The sequence below is a fragment of the Sturnira hondurensis genome, unplaced genomic scaffold (genome assembly GCF_014824575.4).
Source record: "Sturnira hondurensis isolate 20B ecotype Veracruz unplaced genomic scaffold, ASM1482457v3 Scaffold0022179, whole genome shotgun sequence".
Lineage (NCBI taxonomy): Eukaryota > Metazoa > Chordata > Mammalia > Chiroptera > Phyllostomidae > Sturnira > Sturnira hondurensis.
This window is the reverse complement of record NW_028094810.1, coordinates 434877-451182: the sequence shown is the minus strand read 5'-3', so window position 1 is coordinate 451182 and position 16306 is coordinate 434877. Positions and strand designations below refer to the sequence as shown.

General features: G+C 44.0%; 1 protein-coding gene and 1 pseudogene across 2 annotated transcripts in view; both read right to left on the bottom strand.

Moving 5' to 3' along the window:
- Nucleotides 1-15451, bottom strand: part of RAB11FIP3 (RAB11 family interacting protein 3) — a 108713-nt gene extending 93262 nt beyond the window's left edge. The window contains exon 1 of one of the 2 annotated variants that reach the window (XM_037034515.1): nucleotides 14431-15451. In XM_037034515.1, the coding sequence (XP_036890410.1) occupies nucleotides 14431-15039 (609 nt within the window). In that variant the 5' untranslated portion in view covers nucleotides 15040-15451. The remainder of the gene's footprint in view (nucleotides 1-14430) is intronic. The other variant, XM_037034516.1, reaches the window with a different exon arrangement.
- LOC118978909 (uncharacterized) lies at nucleotides 9650-9749 on the bottom strand (annotated as a pseudogene).
- Nucleotides 15452-16306: the final 855 nt, after the last annotated feature.

The following is a 16306-nucleotide window of genomic DNA, read 5'->3' as shown; positions in this document are numbered from 1 at the left end:
CTTAAGAACACACTAGTCCCCAGCTGGTGTGGCTCAGTGGACTGAGTGCCCGCCTGTGAATCAGAGGGTCACTGGTTCAATTCCCAGTCAGGGCACATGCCTGGGTTTCAGGCCAGGTTCCCAGTGTGGGCAGCACACCAGAGGCAACTACGCATTGATGTTTCTTTCCCTCTCTGTCTCCCTCCTTTCCCCTCTCTCTAAAAATAAATAAATAAAATCTTTTAAAAAAAGAACACACTGGTTAACCCTATGAAGATTTGAGGTGTCTCCACTGACATAAGCAGGAGGACCAGGAATCACACTATACACATGGAAGCTGGCCACCCTCTGCTCCAATCTTTCCCACAGCGCACAGTCTTCTACCCGCCCCTCCTGTTTCAAGTTAGAAAACTATTCTCACTGGCTAAAGTTTTAAAAAGGTACTTTGTAGGTTTTCTTTCGTTGTTTTTTTTTAAGTGGAGTAAGGGATACAGAGACAAGAAATCTCAGACAGTAAGCCACCATTCTTAAAAAATTGATTAGAGAGAGAGAGAGAAGAAAGGGGGAAGAGAGAGGGAGAGAAAGAAACATTGATTTGTCATTCCACTTATTTGCATTCATTGGTTGATTCCTGTCTGCACCCTGACCAGGGACCAGGACAACGATAAAGAACTGAGCAACCCAGCCAGGGCTACTTTAGTAGGTTTTCAAAGGAAATGCTAACTTCTCTAATCAATGTGTATTTTTACTTATTTTTATTGTGGCTCAAGCAATCTGTTAGTAAATTTTAAATTACTATTTAACCTTTAAAAATATGATTTATCAAGTTTACTGGCAAGTACCTTAATCTAAAAAAAAAGTTTATAAAATGCTCCTGGTTTGCTAGTAACAGTAAAATGTCCTGTTTACTGACACAGTGTTTTACAGCAATGAAGGTCTTTACAATAACGAACAAAGACTACACTGTCAGGGATCATTTCTATAGGGACCAGTTCAGTACCTATTGTTCTATAGGTACTGAACAATTCCTCTTGTCCGAACAGATAAACCACCTACAAACAGACTTAGCCAACAGCCACCAATTCATTCATAACCTGCATGTTAGGTTTTAAACTTGTTAAACTTACTTAAAGAAAAATCAGAATAAATTATGTTAAATGAAAAAGAACAATGAATCATAAAAGCCTCTGCTGTCATCAACACTGATAACCTACCTACCAATACCGTGAAGCCCTAGCCAAAACAGGGACACAGACAGGCAAGCGCACTTCTGACTATAGCAGGTCTGGTTACCTGTGGGCACAGAAGGCTCAAGCAAGGGGTGCGCAACCAGTGGCATGGGCCACATGCAGCCCAGGATGGCTATGAATGCGCCCCAACACAAAATCATGAATTTACTTAAAACCTCTTTTTTCACTCATCAGTTTTCATTGTTTGTGTATTTAATGTGTGGCCCAAGACCACTCTTTGTCCAGTGTGACCTAGAGACACCTAAAGGTTGGACACATCAGCAAAAACTTTTGTAAAAGTTTTATGAAATTATCCAACAAAATTAACAGTAAAGTAGGTCATTTAACTAACTAGAATTCTAGAAGGTGTGCGTACATCTTAAAATCCTTCTGAAGATATGTATCTTTAGGAAAAAAAACTAGGATTTCCAGCAAATAGCTTGGAATTTCAAAAACAGCGAGTTTCAAGTTATCAACATATAAACAATGTGCAAAAAATGGCTTAAAATAATGCACCGTGATACTGCTTCCTCTGTTTATAGCTAATAATGCTAAAATGTAATTCAATACTTGGCCTTTCAAATGTCTCATATTTTGAAGCATCCATCCATGACATCATGCCCGCAACGTCCCTGCAGAAAAGGGCACAGCACCCATTCAAGGCCTGCTGTTGTCGGCTGAAGGCTCAGTCTGCCCAGCAATAGGCTTATGGACAGGGAGCCAGGATACCTGGTTCAGTGGCATAGACAACCTGGCTCAAGGTTAGCTCTGGTTTTGAAACTTACAAAAAGCACAAGAACACAACTTGTAATCAGAGTAATACCAACTTGCCTAAAAGAAACATGAAATATTTGGACAGAAAAATAAAACTGTACCTAATGAAAAAATTTCTTTTCCTCCCTAATGATGGTACTGAATCCATTTATCCTAATCCACTAGTCTCAAGAACTTTTGAAAATTACAGGGCAAACAGTGCAATTCTTTTCACCAGGAATTTCTTACAGTTAACTTATGTTAGATATTGATGAAAGCACAATGCCTACCTGGAAGACAGCCTTCAAGTATTATAAGGATTTTCACCCTAGCTGGTGTGGATCAGCAGGTTGAGCACCAGCCTGCAATCCGAAGGGTTGCTGGCTCAATTCCCAGTCAGGACACATGCTTGGGTAATGGGTGAGATTCCCGCAACACCCAGTTCAGGGCATGAGAAAGGCAACACATTTATGTTTCTCTCCTTTTCTCCCTCCCTTACCCTATCTCTAAAATAAACAAACAAACAAACAAACAAAACCTCTATTAAAAAAGAATTATAGGCATTTTGTAATATACATTTATCTAAATATCAGTAAAATTAAGTCTATCTTCAATAAGCCCCTGAACATGCTAATTTAATGTTCTATAAAGATCTTCAATTTACTAGAAATCTGAGTTACTTTAGATGTATTTTATATCTTGATCTAAAATCTACACTAAGTCAAAGTAAAGTATGTACAAATTTTAGCTTTAGGGTTTATATACTTTTTTGTTTCTAAAAATTGTAATGCCAACTTCCGGCCAAGATGGAGGCGTAGGTGGAAACACTGTCCCTCCTCGCTAACTAAATTTAAAAACAACAAAGTTTTAGTAACAAAAACGCAGCCAAAACACAGAAAATTGGACTGTACGTAAGTCCAACAACAACGAACCATTCAGCCAGACGGGTAAGAGGGGCGGAGTTCGGTCGGACCAACCCAGGAGCGCAGGCGGCAGTTGGCCGATCCCAGGCGTGGGGCGGCATCGGGCAGACCCAGTGAGGGCGCAGGGCGGCTGGCTGACCACGGTCACATATTCGCACGCAGATAAACCAAGTGTAGGAGTGAACAGTGAGACAGACCGCTCAGGCTAGGGCCCCGGTGATGGGAATTAGAGTCTGAAAGCACCAACTGGAAAGACTTTTGGGGTCGAGGTGCCAGGAGAGGCTCCCAGGCTCACGGAGAGTTCGTTGGAGAGACCCACAAGGTCCTGGAGGGTACACAAGCCCACACACCGGGGAACCAGCACCAGAAGGGCCCAATTTGCTTGTGAGAAGCCACAGAGGGGACAGAAATCTGAGAGACAGCGGAGCAAAGCGCCATTTTGTTCTCTCTCTGACCCTGCCCCCACATACAGCCTCACAACCCAGCAACTCGCCCTGGTGAACTAGGGCTCCGCCCCTCATACATAACAGGTGCGAACAGACCAAAATATCGCTCAAGAACAGCTCAAAGCCCCAGAGCCTATAATTCTAAGAGACAAAGAAATAGCCAACCTTTCAGATGCACAGTTTAAAACACTGGTGATCAGGACGCTCACAGAATTGGCTGATCTTAGTCACAAATTAGAGGAACAAATGAAGGTTAAACTAATTGAAATGAAGGGAAATGCACAGGAACCAATAGTGATAGAAAGGAAACTGGGACTCAAATCAAGGGAGTGGACCAGAAAGAAGAAAAAAATGACCAAACAGAAAAGAATGAAGAAACAAGAATTCAAAAAATGAGGAGAGGCTTAGGAACCTCCAGGACATCTTTAAACATTCCAACATCCAAATTATAGGGGTACCAGAAGGGGAAGAGGAACAGCCACGAGTGGAAAACTTATTTGAACAAATAATAAAGGAGAACTTCCCCAGTCTGGCAAAGGAAACAGACTTCCAGGAAATCCAGGAAGCTCAGAGAGTGCCAAAGAAGTTGGACCCAAGAAGGAACACACCAAGGCACATCATAATTACATTAGCCAAGACCAAAATGAAGGAGAGAATCCTAGAAGCAGCAAGAGATAAGGGGACAGTCACCTACAAAGGAATTCCCATCAGACTGTCAGCGGATTTCTCAAAACAGACTTTACAGGCAAGAAGGGGCTGGAAAGAAGTATTCCAAGTCATGAAATCCAAAGACCTGCATCGAAGATTACTCTATCCAACAAAGCTTTCATTTAGAATGGAAGGGCACATAAAGTGCTTCTCAGATAAGGTCAAATTCAAGAAGTTCATCATCACCAAGCCCTTATTATATGAAATGTTAAAGGGATTTATCTAAGAAAAAGAAGATAAAAAATATGAACAGTGAAAGGACAGCAAACTCACAGGTATTAACAACCACACCTAAAACAAAAGCAAACCAAGAAGACAGTTAGATCAGGAGGGGAACCATAGAAATGAAGAACAAAATAGGGGAGGGATTTAGAGGAACATATATAAAGGATACATGGACAACAACTGAGAAGGGTGGAAATGGGAGGGAGGGGGGAGCACGGGGGGGTGGGATGGGATGGGAGTAATAGACAGAAAACTGTACTTGAAAAATAATTAAATATAATTATAATTATAAATAATTACAAACAATTATATTATTTAAAATAATATATTGATTATATTAAATTATTGTTTAATATAATATAATAATTATATTATATTTAATATAATATATTATTTATATTTATAATATAAATTATAAATAATTATATTAATTATTTAATTAAATTGAAAATAAAATAAAATGCATGACATAAAAATAAAACAAAAGAAATGAAGAACACATGGAGGGTTAGCAATAGGGGAGTGGGAGGAGGAGAAGGGGAGAAAAGGTACCGAGAATAAGTAGCATAAACAGTAGGTAGAAAATAGATGGGGGGAGGGAAAGAATAGTATGGGAAATACAGAATCCAAAGAACTTGTGACACATGGACATAAACTAAAGGGGGAGAATGATGGGAGAGGGGTGTGCAGGGCAGAGGGAAATGAAGGGAGGAATAGGACAACTGTAATGGCATAATCAATAAAATATAATAAATTTTTTTTAAGTTACCCCCGAAATAAATAAATAAATATCTGTTTTTAAAAATTTGTAATGAAATCTTTTACTACATTCCTTCTTTTTTTAAAGATTTTATTTATTTTTAGAGAGAGGGGAAGGGAGAAGGAAAGAGAGGCAGAGACACATCAATGTGCGGTTACTTCTCATGTGCCCGCTACTGGAGACCTGGCCCACAACCCAGGTGTGTGCCCTGACTGGGCATCAAATCAGCTTTGCTTCAGAGTCCAACACTCAATCCACTGAGCCACACCAGCCAGGGCACTACTACATTCCTTTCTATACTGTTTGAAATTTACGATGTGTATACAGGCACCACTTTTCAAATTAATTAAGTCAGTAACATAACAGAAAATTTGGCCAATATCTTAAATAAAACCAAACCCCATTCCCACCATACATTCCCCTCCTACAATTACATTTCCCCAACACATACACACAACTAAAAATAATTTGAATATTTCTGCCAAGACTACTTTCACATGGATTATTTTACAGTTAAAACTGTGGTATACATACAAATTAGCATACCCCTATCTTCGATTATATCAGAAGCATTAATCTAAATTACATTGGAGGCTTTGTAATTATCACTTCTGAGGACCACATAACAGCCTTCAGTGGATGACTAACCCTTTAATATTTTGATTATAACAAATGTTTAGACCCTATTTTCAGAATTCAAATAAAATAAGTTTGGAAGAGAAGGAGCCCATGGGCTTGGTCCCTTTACAACCTTGTTCATGTAGTCTACATGGAATTAAATTCTCCCTTTATGTTAGATCTAACACTGGAATAATACCTAACAATTTGGAATATTCCTGGGACAAGTAAACTTCAGACTTCCTTTAAAGTATACACCTAACATCAGAGATCTTCAATTTAAAAAAATTGGTCAAAGAGTAGGTTCAACAAAAGTAAATAAATAAAAAGCATGTCCAAAACAAAAATATGGCCTTGTGGCTGGTGTGGCTTGGTGGACTGAGTGCTGGCCGGCAAACAGAAACGTCACTGGCTGGTGTAGCTCAGTGGATTGAGCGCAGTCTGTGAACTAAGGGGTCGCCAGTTTGATTCCCAGGCAGGGCACATGCCTGGGTTGCAGGCCAGGTCCCCAGTAGGGGGCACATGAGAGGCAACCACATGTTGTTTCTCTCCCTCTCTTTCTCTCTCCATTCCTTCTCTCTAAAAATAAATAAATAAAATCTTAAAAAAAAAAAAAAAAGAAAGAAACATCACTGATTCCATTCCCAGTCAGGGCACATGGGCACATGCCTGGGCTGCAGGCCAGGTTGCCAGTTAGGGTGAGCAAGAGGCAACTGCTCAGTATTTGTCTTACACGGCTGTTTCTCTTCCTTTCTTTCTCCTTTCCCCTTCTCTAAAAATAAATAAAATCTTTAAAAAAGATATGGTAGTTATACAATTTTAGTAGAATGAACATTTATGTTTTTATTTTTAGTTATATTTTATTGATTATGCTATTACAGTTGTCCCAATTTCCCCTTTTGCCCCCCTCTACCTAGTAACCCCACACTGTCAGGCAAACCCCACCCCACTGTTCATGTCTATGGGTCAGGCATGTAAGTCCTTTGGCTACTCCATTTCTATGCTATACTTTACCTCCCCATGGCTATTCTGTGACTACCTATTTGTACTTTTTAATCCCCTCACCTCTTCTCCCATTCCCCCACACCCCTTCCCATCTGGCAACCATTAAAAGGCTCTCTGTGTCTATGATTCTGTCTCTGTTACTCCTGTTTGCTTAATTTTTTTAGATTCAATTGATGATATATATGTATTTATTGCCATTTTATTGTTCATAGTTTTGATCTTTTTCTCAAATAAGGTCCTTCAACATTTCAATTAATAGCGGTTTTTTTTTGGTGATGATGAACTCTAGTTTTTTCCTATCTGAGAAGCCCTTTATCTGTCCTTTAATTCTAAATGAGAATTTTGCTGGGTAGAACAATCTTGGCTATAGATCCCTGCTTTTTATGACTTTGAACATTTACTGCCAATCCTTTCTAGCCAGCAGATTCTTTTGAGAAATCAGCTAACAGTCTTATGGGAACTCCCGTATAGGAAATTAACTGCTTTTCTCCCACTGCTTTTAAGATTTTCTCTTTATTTTTAACCTTTGGCATTTTTTTTAAAGATTTTATTTATCTTTAGAGGGGAAAGGAAGGAGAGAAGGAGAGAAATATCAATGTATGGTTGCTTCTCGTGAGTCCCCTGCTGGGAACTGGCCTGCAACCCAGGCATGTGCCCTGACTGGGAATCAAACCGCGATTGTCTGGTTCGCAGGCCACCTTTGGCATTTTAATTAAGATTATGTCCTGGTGTGGGCCTCTTAGCATACAACATAATTGGGACTATCTGTGCTTCCTGGACTTGCATGTCTATTTTCTTCACCAAATTAGGGAAGTTTTCTTTCATTATTTCTTCAAGTAGATTTCCAATTTCTTGCTTTTTCTCTTCTCCTTCTGGCAACCCTATGATGCAAATGTTGGACATCTTAAAGTTGTCCCAGAAGTTGCTTACACTATGCCTGTTTTTTGGATTCTTTTTTTATCTTGTTGTTCTAATTGGTTGTTTTTTGCTTCCTTACATTCCAAATCATTGATTTGATTCTCAGCTTCATCTATTTTATTGTTGTTTCCCTGTAAATTGTTCTTTATTTCAATTCGTGTATCCTTTGTTTCTGACTAGATCCTTTTGATGCTGTTGAGGTCTTCACTAATTTCCTTGAGCACCCTAATAACCAGTGTTTTGAACTCTGCATCTGATAAGACTGCTTATCTCCATTTCATTTAGCTCTTTTTCTGGAGATTTGATCTGTTCTTTCATGTGAGCCATGTTTCTTTGTCTCCTCATTTTGGCAGCCTCCTTCTGTTTCTATGTATTACACAGAGCTGCTTTGACTCTATCTCTTGGTAGCATGGACTAACGTAGTAGGTGTCCTGTAGGGTCCTATCACCCAAGCTGGGTACTTGAGATGTGCCCTTTGTGCGGCCTGGGTACACCCTCCTCTTGTAGCTGAGCTTTGGTTGCTGTTAGCAGATCAGTGGGAGGGATTTACCCAAGTCAGTCAGCTTAAAGGACTGGCTGTTACCACAGACCAACACCCTCTGCCCTCTGTGGAGGGTCAACTGTGCAGGGGGAGGGTGGTGGTGCTCCAATGTAGTCTGCAGCTGTCCACTGGGTGCACAGACTCTGGGGTTTCCCAAGTGGTACAGGACCAAGTCATCCCCCACCTGTGTTCTGCCTGGGGCCACCCTCCATGAGCCATAAAGCAATCTGAGATGGCTGCTACTTGTACTAGGCTTGAAGGTTCCCATGAAAAGCCAAGCTGTGAATCTAGGCTGGCTACTGCTCGTGTCAGCCTGGGGCCACTTAGCAAGAGGTAAAGGAGCTGGGGGCTCACTGAGGCAGGCAGCTGCTTCTTTGAGAAGATTTAGGAAGTTGTAAAGCATTAGTCAAGACCAGCCATTCATATGGAATAGTCACTTTTAACAGCTTGGGTGGGCAAATAAGTTGGGTGGAATAGAGCCTCAGGCAATCTCCAGGACAAAGCAAGCAGTGTCAGCCAGGTGACTGAGTCTCAGATATAGCACCTGCCTGCCAGCTCTGTGACTCTGTGGAGGGAGGGCTCAGAAAAGGGACAGTGGCCTCTGCCCACCTTTCTGTCAGGGAGAAAGCCATCCACCAGCTCTTGCCCTGATACCAGACTCTTCAGTTCCTCTCTGTATGCCACTGTTGCCTTTCAAGCTGCCACCCTTGTGGTGCTGGAGCTCGGAGGGAGTGCGTCTGAGTGAGTCCATGTGGGAGTTTTTTAAGAAGAACTGCTTAGGACTCCAGAATTTTCTTCCACCAACTCAATACTCACTGGTTTTTGCAGCCAGAAATTATGGGGACTTATCTTCCTGGCACTGGAACGCTGGGCTAGGGCAGGAGGGGCCTGGGACTCCTCTCTCCCAAGTTTTTATCCACCACACATGAATTCTGGACCAGCCCATTCCATATCTGCACCTGTCCTACCATTCTGGATGGATGTTGCTTCTTTAATTACATAGTTGTCAGACCTTCCATTCAACTCACTTTCTGACAGTTATGACTGATGGTTGTTCTATATTTAGTTGTACTTTTTTTTAGTAATTTATTTATTTATTTTTAGAGAAAGGGGAAGGGAAGGAGAAAGAGTGGGAGAGAAACATCAATGTGTGGTTGCCTTTCATGTCCCCTACTGGGAACCTGGCCCGCAACCCAGGCATGTGTCCTGACTTGGAATCGAACAGGCAACCCTTTGCTTCACAGGCCCATGCTCAATCCACTGAGCTACTCCAGCCAGGGCTATTTAGTTGTAATTTTGATGTGATTGTGGGAGGAGGTGAATCGTGTTTGCCTATGCCTCCATCTTGACCAAAAGTCATATAGGTATATATATTTTTGTATTAAGTATTTATGTATTAAGTATTTATGTAAATTTATGTATTAAGTATTTAAGTAGCTATCTTATAGATGGTGGCACTATGCTGATTCTTATTTTTCTGATAATGCTTACTAGTATTATTTATTTTCATCTTTTAATTTTTCTCCTTATGAATTTGATTTTTTTAAAACATGGAATGCCTCACAAATTTGACTGTCATCCTTGCACAGGAGCCAGACTAATATTCTCTGCCAATTTTAGTAGATGTGCTGCCAAAGCAAGCACTACTTTTATCTTTTTAAACAATGAACACCTATAAAAATAATTTAGCTTCTACCCAATACGAACTCAACTGTGTACTTCTTCAGACAGTCGTGTATGGGTGCCTGTGTGTGTTTAAAAATGTCTGGAAGGAAATGTACTACAATGCTAACTGTATTTTTCTCAGAGTTGTGGGACTATTGGTCATTTTTTGTTAGTATTTTATATCACTCTGTATTTTCCAGTTCTTTAAAAGTATTAAGCATGTGTTATTTTATAATTCGGCAAAGGGGCCCTGGCTGGTGTGGCTCAGTGGATTGAGCACCAGCCTGTAAACCAAAGGGTCGCTGGTTCAATTCCCAGTCAGGGTACATTCCTGGCTTGCAGGTCAGGTCCCCAGTAGGTGATACGTGACAGGCAACCACACACTAATGTTTCTCTCCCTCTGTTTCTCCTTCCCTTCCCCTCTGTCTAAAAATACATACATAAAATCTTTTTTTAAAAATTGCCTGTGATCCAAGCACATAAAGGAATGTCACCTGCCTTTTAGCAATCTATCCAACATGCAGACCAAGAGTTACACATACAAACACATACACACACAAAACAGAAGTTTCCACATTCATCTGCTCATACACACAGGTTCATTCTCTCTCAGTCACATCAGCTCCCACATGACCTGCTCACACACACTCATTCACTCTCATTCACACACACTGAAATTCAAGGCCAGAATAGAAATGGGAAAGGACACTGAAGCAACTAAAAGGTGCAGCCAAAAGAAAGAGAAAAAAAAAGGTACAGCCAAATGTCCCTACGGACTTCCAATTCCCACCAACAAAGGCAGAGAATTAGAAACTAGGAGACCTGAGCAGCAACACTTCCTCCAGCAGCCTGCTTATGCAAGTACTGTACTGAAGAGGATGGACAGTGTCTACAAGGTTCCTGAAGGGCATTCAGGGCTCAGAGGGGGAGGGTCCTCTGGAAAAGATCAGTGACTATCAAAATAGAACTGTGTAAGTGAGCATAATAATACAACATGAAGGTAATCTTTACAATTAATTCCTTTGAAAAATAAATCCAAAATAAACCAGCTTTGCACAGTGGCAGTATCATAGCCAATGAGGTTTATCCAAAATAAACCAATCCTTCCTCACAATATTCTTAAGAGTTTATTCTATAATTTCTACTTTACAATGAGTTAGTGGTGACTGCAAAAGCAACAGTATTGTCAGTATGAAGGGGTCATGTTGATGAGGAATCTCCAGAAATGGTCGAGGCTGTTAAAAATAACCTATTTAAGTTCACAACTAGTGCCCGGGCACATCTGACTGTCAGTTACTGTTTCAACCAGAAAGTTCCACTGTAGTCCTCTCTCTCCTTTCCTCTGCAGATGCCTCTTAACACTTCTGTTACACCACACCTGATCTACTACATACCTGATCTGTCACCGGGTGATGTAATGAGATCCAGACGCACTGTGACCTTGCTGAAGAGGGACACACAAAAGCCATCTGTATTATAAATGGGAGCTGCTTCTAGTAAAACTTCAGATACAGAACTTAAATAATTTAAAATGCTTCGTTTATAAACAGATTATATAAGATACTGAACATGCTATCTTTGAAAATTTTGCAATAATCAAGATAATCTAGCTGATATTATCAAGGACAGTAATGTGACCAGCCTAACAGTCTCACTCTCTCAATATTTTGAAATCTCAAAGTGGAAAATACAAAAACTTAAGGTCTTTATTTCCGTTATCCAGCTTATCTGAACAGTTTCTAAGGTTTTAAAAAATCATGAATGCTTTAAAACGAATCCTTATCTTTCAGAGATATGAACTGACATATTTATGGATGAATGATATGTCACATATGTTTCAAAAATAATAGGGGGTTGGGGGGTTTCAGGTGAACCAAAACTGCTGAAACTGAGCATTGGCGAGGGGGGAGTTCACTAGACTAGCCTTTTCTCTCTACTTCTGTATATGTTCAAAACTGTTCTTTTTTCAAAAAAAAGATTTTATTTATTTTATTTTTAGTGAGAAGGGAAGGGAGGGAGAAAGAAAAGGAGAGAAATTTTGCCCGGCAGCCTCTTGTATGCCCCCAACTGGGGGGGTCGGGCCCGCAACCCAGGCATGTGCCCTAACTGGGAAGAGAACCTGAGACCTTTTGGTTCACAGGCCAGCACTCAATCCGCTGAACCACACCAGCCAGGGCAGGGCATCCTTTATAATGTATCCTGATAATGGACTTAGAAAAAGCAAGCTTAAATCAAAGTAAAGGATAGCTAATCTTACACCAACTCTTACACCAAGACAAAAATCAACCTTTCACTACCCTGTGAATTATCTGCTCCAAAACAGATCTCCTCCACCATCCCAGGAAGCTCAGTCAAGTCTGGGTACTTAGATCAAGTCTAACACTGCTTGTTCTCCCTGAGCAGCCTGGGAGAACAGACAGAAGGGGCAATGCCACAGGTTCCTTACACTCACCCATCGCCACCAAACCCTGAGTCATACAAGCCTTACCACCAAATTAGAAATTCCACCAGCAGCTTACAGAGCAAAGAATTCTGACTCATTTCTACTTTTTGGTTATAAGAAAGTTCAGCCCCAAATAGCATCCCAAAGTTTTCCCCATTGTGACCAATAAGGACAGTCACAACAAAAGGTGTTTCTCCAGTGAAAAGAATTTTATAAAAGTCAGTAAGATGAAACTTTGTGGGAATATTTTGAGCTACCAATTCTAAGAAGTTGAGCCCTGGCTGGTGTGGCTCAGTGGACTGAGCAGCGACCTGCGAACCAAAGGGTCGCTGGTTCGATTCCCCATAGGGGCACATGCCTGGGTTGCAAGCCAGGTCCCCAGTCAGGGGTGCACGAGAGGCAACCACATGTTGATACTTCTCTCCCTCTCTTTCTCTTTCCCTTCCCCTCTGTCTAAAAAAATAAATAATTAAAACTTAAAAAAAAAAGAACAAGTTGAGAGCCATGTAAATGTTATTAGCCAAAAAACCACATTCTGGTCCCTGTGCTAGCACTGACAATTTAATTTGTGGGGTGTTGGGAAAGTTGTATAACCTTTCAGGGCTTCCATTTCTTACCTGTAAAGTGAGATGAAGCCTGCTTGCCTACTACTACCTTCGAGAAAGGTGGTGATGATCCAGTGAAAACATAAATGAGCCTCACATAAGCTGTAAAGTACTCTGTCTATGTCAGGTTATGACTAAAAAAAAAAATAACCACACACACAAATGTCGTATTTTTAAAGCATTTTTGGTGTAATGAAAAAGGGTATGTTTGAAGAGAAGACTGATCACACTAGTTAATAACAACCCAGGATGCCCAGGTTGCTCTCCAGCCCAGAGGCAAGAAGGAAAAGCATCAAAGAACCTGGACCAGTAATCACTATCCTGCTAACCACAGAGGAAATTACATATTTCCATGCCCATTAGATTAAGACATGGGAGACCCATCTGAGCGATGTATTTCAGCCCAGCGCTAAGCACAAGCACCATGCACAAGCACCATGCAGCTAGAAGCTGACGGGTGCATGCACATCTTCCTGGGCTCAAGGAACATTGTGAATACTGGGAATGGGGGGCAGGGACATGGCACACAGGTGCCTTATAAAGATTCTTAGTTACAACACCCTAAATACCAGGGTGTCAACTTTACCTCTTTTCTTAAAAATCTCTCGACTTAAACATGCATATCTACTTGAACACCCACTTAACAAATGTCTGCTTGTGTTGAGAAGTCAATAAAATACAAAAACTAGAAGATCAGCATTTTAGGGATTTCCTACTACTAACCAAAATATTTAAAAGTGAAAACCAGTAACCTATTTCATGTTTACCCGGTTACTGGCAGAACACACACAGCCCTGCTATTAATGCCAATTTTCTTTAGTGCTGAGACGGAAGAGAAGGGCTGAATCTTGAGACCCACCCACTCCCAGAGCAGCTGCAGCCCGTGGACACTGAGTGGGACCCCTGTCACAATGCACTGTACATTCCCATGGTTGGCTATGCCTCACCTCTCCTACAAGAGTGGAGGTGGCCCTGATGAAGTTCTGCTCAAGTTTGTACCCCCATGATGCTCTCAGGTTCATCCCCAGCCCTCCTCCCCTCATTATCATTCCCTTTCCTTCCACACAGAGGTACAAAAGTGAAATTTTTTAGTGTTTACTGTCTCCCAAACAATAAAAGATAAGCCTACGTAGAACATATGCCAAAAAAGGTGTCTATCACCATGATCTTAAGCAGCCAAGCACAGCCTGGCTTTTGAGGTCTGAAGGAGTGATTACTTCAGCCAATCCAGATCTGGGCCCTCAGTTAGAGGAACTGCCAGGCACTTCATTCAGAGGGGCACTTCTATCAGGCATCTGTCACCGTGTCCCTACGCCAGGAACTCTCCTCGGTTTAAGAAAGAGAAAGACCCAGCTCGTGTGGCACGCGGAGGCGGGGGGGGGGGGGGGGGGGTTGCAAGGCAGTGAAAGAAACAAACTCTCTAGAACAGAACCTCTTGAAAAGGAGCCTTGGTAAAACTGAACCAGAGTGAGGGCAAAAATGAATAAAAAGAACAAGCGGGCGCACTGGTCTTAACCATGCATTTCGCGAACAGAGCGGACCATATCAGCCTGCTGGAGGCGCGCAAGGCCAGGCTCTCCTGCTGAGGGCCCAGGCACGCTCGCCGAGTTACCTGCTCTGCCCCGTAGACCGTGGCGAACTGGACGAAGTCCTCCATGCGGACGAAGCCGTCCCCATCACCGTCCAGGGCATCGAACACGGCTCGGAGGCGGGGGCCGTCCTCTGCACACCCCGTGGACTCGCTCGTGAGGGAGCGGGTCTGGCTTAAGTCCGACGGCTGGTGCGCGTCCCCGGGGCCCACCTCCAGCGTCAACTCCACCGTCGGCGAGGGTAAGGAAGGAAAGAAGTCGACCTCGCCCCTCCCGTGGTTGCTGTGGCTAAAATTCTGCGCGTAGATAGACGTGTTCTCCTGGCAACTTTGGGGCCCATAATCCTCTGAATCCTCTGGCTCTGAAGTCCAGAAAAAAAGCGGCCCGAGTTCTGTCAGCTGCTGATCAGGGTCAGGATCGGGGTCAGGGCAGGAGGCCTGACTCGGCGGCAGGTAAGAGGCCGCCGGAACCCGCTTGACGCTCAAGTCGGCAGGGTCCAGCTGGCTGAGACCCGGGCGCGGGGCAGGATCGGCGGACATAGGGGCGATCCCAGGCCAGTCGAGTCCGCCCGGCTCCGGGTCAGGGCACGGGCCGCCCGTGGGGGAAGCCGGTCGACCCGGCTCCATCTTCATGGACGCGCCGCGGGCCGCAGCGCGGGCCCGCGAGGCCAGTGGTGCGACGGGCAGAGCGGGCGGCAGACAAAGGCGCTCAGGGCGCGGCGGCGGGCGCGGGCATCCCCGCGGCGGCGCGGGCGTGCGCGCACGGGGCTCCCGGGCTGCTCGGGCTGGCTCTCGGGCCCTGCTCCGCCCTTGCCCATGTTGGTGCGGCCCCTCAGCTGCCCTCGGCCCGGCAGCGCGGCGGGCGACGGCCCATGGCGGTAGGCACGGGGAGGGAATGGAGGAGGACAGGCGGCGGCGTGGGGCCCTGGGGCCAAGGAGGGCGACAGAGAGGACGCTGAGGAGGACGCGGAGTACGGTGAAGAGAGAGGATGAGACGCCGGAGGTACCCAAGCGAACGCCGCCGCCCTTGCCCCGCCCTCTGTCCGGAGTTACGTACACACGCCGCGGCGCCCTCCCGCCCCGCCCCTCGCCAACTTGCTACAAAAGGCGGGCGGCGGGCCGCGGCATGGAAGGATATTGGGGTAGTGTGTGGTATCCTCAAGGCGCGCAGTGTGGATTCTTATTCTCTCGTTCTTTGCCGGACCCTGGTCTGGACCCCGACCCTCAGATTCAGGAGGTAGCTATCCTCGGGAACTGCAAGGGCATACGTGATGTCACTGCCGGGCATGCGGAGATAGCCGACCCACGCTCGGTGCGGATGAATAAACTGCGCCGAGAGGAGGACGAAAAACCCCTATATTCACCTGTCCCAAAGGCTCTGAGCCCTCCTTACGTAAAGCTCTGTCACAAATGGATAAACAAAGAACACCATCCTAATGGGATGCAGTACTGATCGTGGCACTGAGCACAGCCCCCACGTGGCACCGCCTCCTGGCGCACGTGCGCTTGCTGCGCCCGCCCCTCTCCTCCCACAGTCCGCTCCTCTCCGCAGATTCCCACAGCGCGAGTAGGTCGCAGGCTTTACCTGCGGTGGCGCGCAGTGGTGGGCAGGAGCAGGAACTGGACCGCGCTATCTCTGTACAAGGGTGGGAGAGCACCGAAAATGCTGTTTATCTCACTTCTAACTGAAGGTACACGTGGTCGAACACTGAGATATTTTTTAAGCCTATGAAAAAGGTGTTTTTCACAGGGTGTACAGTGTTGATCACCAGTCAGCAGTCAGGCCTCCCAAGCAAAGTGGCTGTCTTTGACAACTGGCATCTGTTTCTCTAGATGTCACTTTCATCAATGAGGACACGGGATGCCAGACAGGAACATGGGCACCCTGCAGCAAGCATGA